The sequence below is a fragment of the Colias philodice genome, chromosome 5 (assembly GCF_061535455.1).
Source record: "Colias philodice isolate Cphi_HAF_F1 chromosome 5, ilColPhil1 Martin Lab GWU primary, whole genome shotgun sequence".
Lineage (NCBI taxonomy): Eukaryota > Metazoa > Arthropoda > Insecta > Lepidoptera > Pieridae > Colias > Colias philodice.
Genome location: NC_143090.1, coordinates 1,819,615 through 1,831,718, shown reverse-complemented (window position 1 = coordinate 1,831,718; position 12,104 = coordinate 1,819,615). Strand labels below are relative to the sequence as shown.

General features: G+C 32.4%; 1 protein-coding gene across 2 annotated transcripts; it reads right to left on the bottom strand.

Moving 5' to 3' along the window:
* Nucleotides 1–1,107: 1,107 nt before the first annotated feature.
* Lsd-1 (lipid storage droplet-1) lies at nt 1,108–9,434 on the bottom strand. Of its 2 annotated transcripts, none has more exons than XM_089695428.1 (9): nt 9,252–9,434; nt 8,169–8,284; nt 7,516–7,701; nt 6,914–7,094; nt 3,998–4,185; nt 3,276–3,457; nt 2,053–2,119; nt 1,706–1,804; nt 1,108–1,403 (listed from the first exon to the last, which is right to left on the bottom strand). In XM_089695428.1, exons 1-9 carry the CDS (start codon nt 9,379–9,381, stop codon nt 1,296–1,298), a joined length of 1,257 nt encoding a protein of 418 aa, XP_089551554.1. In that variant the 5' UTR covers nt 9,382–9,434; the 3' UTR covers nt 1,108–1,295. The 2 variants fall into 2 exon arrangements, with proteins under 2 accessions (XP_089551554.1, XP_089551556.1); XM_089695430.1 differs by having other exon boundaries at nt 1,109–1,403; nt 3,998–4,173; nt 9,252–9,432.
* Between the last annotated feature and the right edge of the window lie 2,670 nt (nt 9,435–12,104).

Below are 12,104 nucleotides of genomic sequence, written 5' to 3'. Positions count from 1 at the left end.
CATCAAAATCCATTAAAATATTTAGATAAAAATTATTATTAATTATACGCCCGTGATATTTTATTTATATATTATATTTTATAGTCGTCCCTTTTCAAGCACATAGCAAGGTATAAACGTACATAATATTATTATGTCGTACTTATTAATGATACAAAATAAATTTTCTATACTATGAAATATTTGGGTAATGTGATGTCATTTTAGTATATTTTCGTAATAGACTAGCTATTAAATAACTACTGATACTCAGATATATAAACTAGATACTCACATAAAATGGTCTACTTGTAATTTCCTCCGATACATTTATCTGACAATCCATTTTCTATAAAGTACATTCTTTGATGTTAGCGAAATAAATTTACGTACGAAAATTTAAAAAAACGATTATTATTATAACATATTAGTTATTACCCGCTATTTTGAATAATTATAAATAATGTTAGGTATGATTTACATCTAAGCTAAATTACATCATCATGATAAACATGAAGGCAACGTCATTTTTAATAATAATAATTTACTATGGTTTTACCTTAATCGGTCCAATAAAGGTCTAATATGGGCTTCATCCAAAACGTGAATACAACAATTATTATAGTTACGTACCTAAACATAAAAATTCATTGAGATAATATTACTACGTATGGAGGAGACACCACGAACAAAATCTGTGCGCCATTTTTTTGCTCTAACTAAGTTTTAAAAATTATTATCTAGTTAGGTACTTACCAATGAAAGTTATTCCTTTGCACTTTTCCGTATTATTTGTTCAATATCGTAACACACACGAAGGCATATTTGATGCGTTTCACTTTAAAACAAATAAAAAATGAGCGTGCAGTTACGCCATATGGCGTATGTTGAGCGGAACATAAGTGATGTAGGCGGTGTCGTCTCCATATGTATATCTCAATGTAAAAATTTGTTAAAAATGACAAAACTGTGGACAAAACATAGGTACCTAAATGAAACAACTTCTCGTATTTAAAATCCCTTTTATTATTTCAAATAAAATGATCACATAAATTGCAATTTATTTTCTAAAGTTTATTAATATGAATAATGTTAATATGAATTAAAGAAATATTTTATTTTAATTTGACCAATCCATTATAATAACACGAATAAACACATTAGGTAAAATTATATTTTTGAAATAAATCAATATTATATTATCAGGGGATATTAAACATATATTTTTATTAATATTATCGTGAAATAATGTTTGAGTATTAAAAAAAATTATTCGAGATGTCCTTAATTTAAAAAGTAAAACTAATTTTCTAAATTTAGTTGTATCCGTTAATGGCCGCCAAGTCATCGCGTTGCTCGTACACGGAACGCGGCGTTATTTTTTCGCGCTCTTCATTTCCCGCCAAAAACATCGCTAGTTGTTCCTGTGACGAAAATTTATAAATGAATTCTACAATATTTGTGATATTAATGTTATTCATCACTCAAGTTGAGTTTAGAAGATAAAGCCATAATTCGAGGATATTACGCGGATGAATAAATAATATGAATTTTCTGTAAAGGTAAGTAATTTGAAATTTTGGTAGTTTTTTGACTAGCCAATTATTTCGGATATTCTCAGATAATTTCTTTACTTATAGCGCAATTAATTATATAATAATGGTAAAACAAGGTCAACTTTAAAAAGTACTAGGTATCTTTATAAGTATTTTGTGTGTAATCTTACTAGGTAAGTTTTTGATGTATCCTGCAGGTGCTGTAGGAGAGCCTTTAGCCTTCCGCGCCAACTCCTCACTTCTGATAGAGCCGTTTCCACCGGTACTGTCTGATTATGTACAAATAAAAATATTACTTAATAGCTATACATTTAAATGCGGAAACCGTCATATAAGTACCTAACTAAAAGTAAAAACTAAAAATATATTTTTTGTACTTTAGAAAAGTTATTAGTTAAGTAACTAAAAGTAAATGATTTATTCTCAGTATTTTTCTATAATCAAAACATTCTTTACAAGGAAAACTACTACTATTAGAGATAAATTATGTAAAATAGAGGGGATCTCCCGCCAATACCTTGAGCAACGCCTCGGCGGCGGTTGACAGATGGCTGGTGACAACTGTCAACCCTTGACGTACATTCCTGAAAGTGAAATTTGTTTAAAATTTAATCAACACTAAACAAAAGACACTGCAATTAAATCTAAAATATATTTTAAACTAGCGGTCCGCCCCGGCTTCGCCCGTGGTACATAATATTTTCGTTTTCTCTACATAAGAACCATCCTCGTACTTCAAGGAATATAATAAAAAAAGAATTATCGAAATCGGTTCAGCCGTTCTCGAGTTATGCGCTTACCAACACATTTTGCGATTCATTTTTATATATAAAGAAGAAGATTGAGATCATTAAAGGTGAAATAAACAAATTACGTAAAACACATCTAATTACATTATTGTATGTGTACCTTCGTATTTTCTTTTTTCTTATTACAAATATAGATAAAATAATCGACAACAGACAAAACTAATATAATATTTTGAATTTACATTTTGTGTCGCTTATTTTGAATGTTTCATGCATTATTTATGTAGGTACTTTATACGTAAATGATAAACCATTCAATAGAATATAGGTATTATATTTTATTCTCTAAAAATCGACAAAAAAGTTCTTAATTTCAAACATTTTGCAATCATAATCAAGTTAGAATATTAACCAAAGTAAATATGTCCACATCACCACTTGCTTTTCTGTTAGTGTTATTAGTAGGAATAAATGCTACATATACATAAAATTATTATAAAGTGACTTACATAAAATTATTAAATAAAAACAGCCTCTTATCCGTTTCTATAATTACTAATCTAAAATATCCAAATATCCGTTTCTCGATAGATTTAAACGTAGCATCAAGTCCTGTAAGAAACTACTTCGGCTATGGATAACATCTTATTTTCAAGTAAAAAAATCGTATTTTCTAATTTTGGGATTTTAAGGTTAATATAAAGAAACATTAATAATTCTGACAGGATTAAATCGAGGTAAGTGTGGTTCTCTGATTGCTATCTGTTTTTAACCTTTTTGTTGCACCTATTTGTAACCACCTACTTACTTATCTAATTTATATAACATTTGACAGTAACATAAAATCTTTAATTTAAAATGTCTCAAGTGAGGGTAAAGTTAATTAAAGTAGTTTTAATTCACATTTTTTTTCCAGACATAAAATCCAATCCAACATAAAACTTTAACAAAAACTTGGCCATCGTAACTAATAACGTATCAAAATACTCACTTGGGCAAATCAGAGTGCGTATAATTAATCAGATGGACGACTTTCCGTGCGATTTCCCGGGACAGTAAGACGACGAGTTCTTCCAGAGTCGCGGGTCGCGCTTGGTTCTCAGGTTCGGGCTTGGAGAGAGACGCGTATAGTTCCTTGGCTTTTTGCCAGGCTAGGACTGGGTCTGTTGCGATCTGATGGTAATTATGAATTGTGTCAAACAGTATTATAACGTGTTCGGGGAAAATTGTAGGATTTAAAAGGGGATATATGTAGAATTTGTTGCTGTGTTTTCCGATGCTAAACATTTTAATTATTAAAATACATTTTTGAGTAGGTAATTCGGAAATCTATAGCTGGAGTAGAATAATAAAATTATACATAAATCACGTGATCGACATAGTTTTATAATGCGGCTTAATGAAGGCGAAACATGCCACTTATTCTACAGTCTACTCGATTAGATACTGAAGGTAATGTTTATAAACATATTGAAATCACATACTGTATGTTATACAACCAATTCCGCAAAAATTGTTCTCTATTATTTTAGATCACCATTATTCGTTTACAGTTACCCCACATTTATATTATTTTGTAATAATGTTTACCACAATCGAAACTCCCAGTAACTAACCTAACCAATGACATAAAAATCAAATCGGCGAGATACAACAAGATAAAAATACAAACAAACATTTTCACATTTACAATAATAGAGATATCACACTCACCAATTCAGCGACATACACGAGCACGTGTATCTGCTCCTTTATCGCCTTGGCTTCCGCCAGCGCTTGTCTCGTCAGCCGGCGCTGCAGTTTGCGGCCAAGACGTTGGCCGTGCTGTATGGCGAGCTCCGCGCAGGCTCGGCCTGAGTCCCCCTCGGTGGTGGTGTCCACGCTCGTCACTATGATCACCACTATGGTGCAATTAGCTGCTAGCTAATTTGCTAAACGGCTAGCTAGTTAGCTAGTTTAGTGACTTGGCTAGCTAAGCGGCTTGGCTAGTTTAGTGGCTTGGCTAGCTAAGCGACTTGGGTAGCTAAGCGACAATTGACTAGCTAAGAGACTTGGCGGTATTATTCACTAACGACTTTACCATTGGAAAAGTTTAAGAAATATTTATGAAACTTATAGGTACAATAAACAATTCGATTACCATAGAATTTAGATATTTTCGAGGATTGTCATAAAAAATTAAAATAAATGATAGGTATAACTAATATAAAATATGATTGTCATTGTGAAGCTCGCAAAGTCGTTTGTGAATAAGACAAAAGGCAGATGTCGTAAATAGGTAAGTCCGATGTGGATGTACTTAATAAGTAGGTACATAATACATATTAAGTAAACAAAATATATTCACATCGGACAAATTTTGCGACAACTAAAACATATACTAGAAAAGAGAATGTGCTACGCTATTAAAAACATTATGAATTGAATTGAGTACATAAAGAAAAGTTCAACAAAGAGATAAGATTTGATAAACGATCACACATCGCACGACAATTCTTTCCATCATTAACTAATTATAAATCAATGCATGCATAGTCTATTGTCGCATGATAATAATGTCTACACGCCCGGGTGCATAGTCCATGAGTAAGATCCCGATCTATCTAGTTACTAGTAACAAACAGAGATAACCTCGCTATACCCACCGATATCTATAGCGACATTAATGGGACAACAAATGACTTCACGGCTAATTATAAAATCGGTAACTTTCTATAATATAGAGGAAAATATAGTACTTAGTAGTACAATTAATTTGTCCATTGTTCTCTTTTGGGTCTGGAAATTTTCAATCTATAGGTTCCGATTTTTATCACTCCTTATCAGAGTGTATCCGTATTAAAAGTGTTTATGAAATAAGTATATGTACATGGGCTACTATGAAAAGATCAAATTTAGTATATTGAGTTATAATAGGTATATTATTTGTGTTAACGACAAGACATATCGCAAATATGTATTAGATATGTATCTAGGAATAAAATTCAATGAATAATAAACCTAATTAAGACATTCGACGTCGTCTAGACGAAAGATCAAATGTTATTATAGTTAGAACTTAGATCACAATACGTCTATCAATTTGACAGTTGTTAATTGCAAGTACTTTATCGTCCTTAATGAAGAAAGCAAATACAAGTACCTATATAATATGTACTATGTACTTTTGTTCATAATTTAACTGAACAGCTGATTTCATAGGCACCCGTTACACGCTCAATCCAGATCACGATCCAAGTCAGGTGACGGATTGACGAATCTTTATGTGGATCGTCGCGACATTAGATGGTCAATCCAGCCCCCCTAGTCAAGTGGCTTTCTGTTAGCGTAGCGTTCAATAGAATAGACTACGAATGTATGAGATTGACGTAGGCTGTAGATAAACGTATCTACAGGTTACGTCAATCTCATACATTCGTAGTCTATTCTATTGAACGCTACGCTAACAGAAAACCACTTGACTAGGGGGGCAGATCATATCAGTCCACTGTTCGACATTGTCAAATGCACACGCATTCACAACCACTAAATAGATCTGAATAAGAACAAAGCTTGTGCAGCAATAATTATTGCCTGTTATTTGAAAAAACGCGTGAAGAGGAAACGCTGGGTTAAACCGTGGCTACTAAAAAGGAACATCTATACACATTCGAACTTGTTAGATGAAATTTATAGTACGGAAGAGGAAGAGGATTACGCAAATTACTACAAGATGAAGGAGGCATGTTTTGATCATCTGTTATAAATGGTAACACCTGTGTGTTGTCGTCCCATACCATCGCGCTCCGAACGCAGACTGACGTAATTTGACAGCATGTTACATTACACGATCAATCTGGATCTCGACCAAAGGATCGAGATCGTTGATTTCTAAAAATCTAGATATTTTCTGATCAGATTTTACGATCCGTCAATCAAATACATTACACAGTCAATCTGGATTGAGATCAATGATCATGATCAAGGATCACATTCTAGATTGAGCGTGTAACGGGTGCCATACATTTAACCTCTTACAAACTTTATTAAAAAGTAATTACCAAAACAATCCAAAGTACCTACTGCTGCGCGATTCAATTCAAATGATAAGGTAAAAGGAAAGTTGTTTGCGTATTTACTAAGTGTTAATTAGTACCTATTTATCATTTTATAATTACATAATTAAGAGTTTAGGGGTTATCCTCTATACGAAAATTATATGTATAATCAAATGAGATTTATTAAAAGACAACAATTTTTTATTTTTCAGTGTTATGTGTAAGTTCTAAATATCTAAGTTTTAAAGATATTTCATAATATAAGAACGCATTTATAATACTGTAATATCAAAACATATGCGTGAAATGTCATGTCATACATGTAATTAGCTTTGTAACAAACTTTATTCCATTTTTGTGTAAATTTTTTAACGTCTATTTATACTTAAATTATTAAGTAATGCTTCTGCAAAATAATAAGTGGAATTTTTTGCCAACCCCTACTTACTACTCACGCCGTAGCTGTCACCGCGGTAACGCGCGAGTCCAGTACTGCTGTACCGAGCTGCTTCACTGATTATGATTGATTCCGTTCTACGCAGCACGAATTGCCAAGTGTCGTCTACAAGTGAACCCTTCCAACCCCACTCACCATCAGCAGCATCCTGGTAGTCCGGCGGCAGGTATCTGTCCACGTACTTGTCCGCGGTAGTGAGCGCGCGGTCCAGCGCCGTGGCCGTCACCGCGGTAACGCGCGAGTCCAGTACTGCTGTACCGAGCTGCTTCACTGATTCCGTTCTACGCAGCACGAATTGACGGGTTTCGGTGTACATCTGAGGAGATTTTATGGTTCAAATTGGAGAATTATTATTTTTTAGATGGCAAATTCTCAAATTGCAATGTTTTTAACCAACTCCAGAAACAGCTTTTAACCGATGTTTTTTTTATGTGTTTTCAGTTGATCTGGTCGTAAACTATTTTTAATAGCCTTTTTAATACCCTATGCTAAAATTCTATGCTATGCTAAACTGGCAGAACGTCTTTCGTTGGGACTCAGGTCAACTAGTAAATGTATAGTGTCAAGGAAGAAACCATAATATTATACGATTGTTTCGTACGTTTGTGCTCATGGACCATGGCTAAATTTCGCTAGAGCAATGACTTTGTAAAATGAAATTATTAGTCGTACACAATGTGGTTTATAAGCAATAATGTAAAAAATCCTGAAACCAAATAAGGTCATCTAATACTCACAGCCTGCGGCGGCAGATATATTGACGGGACCCGTTTCTCCACCACATCCAGCGACTTGCAGAGGAACCTATCGAGCTGGTGTATGGGCGTCTCCAGCAAGTGGACCGCTGGTAGCGCGAGTTGCACTCCGATATCGAAGGATTTCTCGCCCAGGGTGAGATACCAGCGGATTAAGGGGTTTGATTCCTGTTAATAAGATATAATGCTGGGAATTCGAAGAAAACAAGCAGAAAGTTCGAGCACGAATGCTATTGTAAAAGTATTCGAGATAACACTTTGACGGTTGTTTTCGTACTCGAGCTTCTAATTTTATAAAACAGTCGGTTAGATCATAAATCATAGTTCCGGACATCAAGTAAAATTCCAAAAATCTGTTAAAATAAATTAATGTCCCAATGATACCTACTTATTGAAAAGCATCAGGTTCATCCTAAGATGCTGAATAATTACAACAATACTAGAAATAGATACCGCTCCGTAGATACTGCTTTCCGAATCGGTGGTAAATTTTAAAATATGTAATGACGTTTCAAAAGTGCTTCTATAAGAAGTCTAATTGAATGAATAAATGTTTGAGTTTGAGTTTGAGTTTGAGTTTGAAAATAAGAAGCTTCCATATTTAGAAACAGGTACTTCATACATTGAGCACTTACCCTTATTCTTGAATAGATTTTTTCAGTGACGCCGATCCCAGACTCGACAATAGGTATGTGTGCGACCCTTTGTAACGACTCCAATCGGGGAAGCCCCGGTTTCTGAACTGTAGGCACTGTAAACAGTTTTCCGATAAGATATTGCCATACAAATTTTTAATTTTTTTATGGTACCTATTAGAAGTAAGGTTAGTAATTAGTATCATCCTTATTCGTACTAAGATATACTCTCATACTTTAACTCAAAATTATTTCGTCAAATCTTGGACCGGATTTAAATAAGATCTTACGCGATATTTCAAAATTCAAATGCACTAGTTCTCTAATAATTTTTTTTGAGTATTTATTTGTTGAGGTAGGTTCTTAATATATTCAATGAAATCTTCATTATCTACAGATATAAAGAATAAGCAGCAAAAAAATATTTTTTCTAATAGGCATATTCCAGAGCATGAGAAGCTGACGCATGTACCTATAATCAATAATAATTACACTTATCAAAACAATTCCAAGTAAGTAAATATTATTTATAGTAAAGTTATCTGCCCACACATGTGCAGCGAGTGCAATTCTTATCTTTATTTTTATATCTACCTATATTTTATAATTATACATATATTCTTTATGATACCATTTAGAAATGAATGAATTACATGTGTCTGTATATTTTATTGCTAAGTGATCTTTCAAAGTATTCGTAATGTTCAAAATGCAATTAAATAAATAATATCATATTATATTTATTCCACAGTAAGTTAGACCTAAGTTTCTTTCCACAGTATTGCATATGACCGCAACTGCAACGTGATTAACCGAAACCCGGAACGACACACAATATTTTCCGTATCATTTTACTTGTTGTGTTAAATCTTCTTATATATAAAAATGAATCGCAAAATGTGTTGGTAAGCGCATAACTCGAGAACGGCTGAACCGATTTCGATAATTCTTTTTTTATTATATTCCTTTAAGTACGAGGATGGTTTTTATGTAGAGAAAACGTAAATATGTACCACGGGCGAAGCCGGGGCGGACCGCTAGTAATTAATAGATATTTATTTCACACTATACAATTATACATACCCTGGCATTGACTCTTTTCAACTGCACGTAAATATGCTTTTGCTCTCTTTGCTATTAGCCCTTGCGCTCTTTTATTTACTTCCATAGAAAATGACGAGTCATTTCCATGAGATTTTCCGTTGGCTGTCATTTTTCCCGCCAATTTCCAATTTAACTTTTTTTAAGTTGCAACAAAGCAGACCAACGATGTTCGTATCCGGTCAGTAAACAACTGACTGACACATGTTTAATTGGCTTTTATAATTATTGCAAAGGTTATCACAATGAAAACGAAGGAAATATGTATATAATTGTTTTATTTTTGTACAAATTATGTAAACGATGAGTTTGTTATTGACATCATAAGTGTGTCAGTATAAAAATATCAAAACTTTAGAAATGCCGCGAAAAAGCCGGGATTTTCGAATTTAAAACATGAATTCGCTTTTCCTGACAAAAGACTAAAAGAGGTCTTAGACAAATTTATATTTTATGCTCAACGAAGATATAAAAAAAACTGGCCATTAAAATAACGAAGTACGCGTGCTTTATCGATAAAAAGTATGTTCGTTAGAATTCTTAATCCATGGAACGTCTTTTATTTAAGAATTATTTTATGTTTATTCTAGGACTAGCTGTGCCCTGCGGTTTTACCCGCATTGCTCCACTCCTGTTGGTCTTAGAATGATCATATATACTATATAGATTGCCTTCCACGATAAATGGGCTATCTAACACCGAAAAAAAATTTCAAATCGGACCACTTGTTGCTGAGATTAGCGCGTTCAAACAAACAAACTCTTCAGCTTTATAATATAAGTATAGATAAAACACGCGTTCCTTTCTTACATAGGTAAGTATTATCTACATAGTTATGAGTTATTATCATCATCTTTATAATGTTTGTCTCAACCAAGATCTCAAGTCTCAACTCTCATCTTGTATTTTGACATCGCTTTCAGTTATGCACAAAATTAGAAGCCTGATATGGACCTACACAACAAATTATACGATTCGTCAATGTATTTGAATTTGAAAAGAAGAAAACAGATGCATAATGCATTCAATATCTAGATGTATAAAAATGAGACAAATCCTACGTATAAGTAATTAAAAACGGTAAGAGGGTAGTCAGTCATTAATACTTTATTTTTAATTCTAGCTGGTAAATGCGCTTATAATTCTAAGTATTCCTTGAACCTAAACATTTCTATACGAAAAACATATACTTATTGAATCGATATTTATTAGTATGTATTAAAATAATAAGGAGATCGGTTGAATTATTATAACCAAACTTTTATACTTAATAGGTATTGTATGTATATCTAACATTTTATTAAGCTTAAAACACCTCATACAAATAACTATGTTTTTAATATTTTTTAAATATATTTTGATAAACATAAGGTCAGTCACCGTGAACTTGATAGTGTTGGGGAATCTTTCTATACTACTATGTTATAAATATTTAGAATTTGTCTATTGATTATTACTATCGAGTCGAATAATACATTTATTTTACGATTACATATATTATAAATAATTTTCGTAATTATTTACTGTCCAATTTTGAAAGAAAGAGTTAGTTACTTCTTCGTTTCTACAGTTTCTACCTAACTACTATCCAATTTTAAAAATATTTTAGAAAAAACTGACCAAGTGAACTAACCCAATAGTAACTAACGTAATTAATTAACATTTGAGTAACTTAGGCACAATATTAAAAATATATACATGCGTAAAATAAAAAAGCTTACTTGTAAAACTTTCCCTGTCTCGATATGAATCACACAAACTCCGCTGACTGACTATAAATGCACGAGAGACACTGGTGTCTGTGTTGCTATCACTGTATAATGTATAATCACTGTTTACCCGTTAATTAGATGTGAACTATGGACGTTTGATACGTGCACGTTGAGGGAAATGTTTAAAAGTGTTTGCGTCTTTATTGTTAGAAATTTGTAATTTAATGTTCAATTTTAGGGAGCGAAAATTAAAATTTTGCTATTCATGCATTTCTATTTATAATTTTCTGGAACTTACATAGGTACCTACTTACTTTAATTGTTGTCTAATAAACGAGAATTATGACGTTGGGCATAAATTTAATTTTTTTTTTTAAATAAATTAAAAAATATATCTATAATATACCCATTTATACAATTATACATATTATAATATATGCATAATGAAGTGGTAGGCTACTTGATTGAATAAAAAATAACCAACGAATGAAAATCCGCTATAAGTACCTAGGTATATAAATTATTGTAAATGTTAGAAATAAGTCACGTTTTTACAGTACCTAGTTAATATTTAATTTGAATTGGATTGTCCTAAGATCAAAGTTCAATGTAAATTTTCCCCGCCCTAGCATTTCTTTCAAGTTCATAAAAAGTTTCAGTTAATGAAACGGATGCATGATTTAAAATCTCCTTCAAACTGAATCCAAGATTTCAAATAAAATAAATTCGAACTTCTATTTTTCGATAATCTTATCCATACCTATATCTACTACATATTTCTATAACACCAAACTAATTTTAATGAATTCGCACTATCTACTAATTATCTGGATGCCATATATTTTACAGCTATATCTTATATCTATAAAAAGTATCAGGTGGGTATATTTTTCTAGATAATAAAAAATCGTCGACAGTCGATACAATTCGGCTTCGGAAAGACATATTTTGATAACATGCCTACATTTAAAGCTGTTTGTTTTCTCATATAGCTGATAATAATTATTTATTATCGCTATTAGAAGTTATAATGACATGTTTGCCCTATAGATGAGGTGACGTCACATTCTGAATTACTAATCACTACATAGTTTCAAGTGGTTTCAAGCAAAGTCGCTTCCCG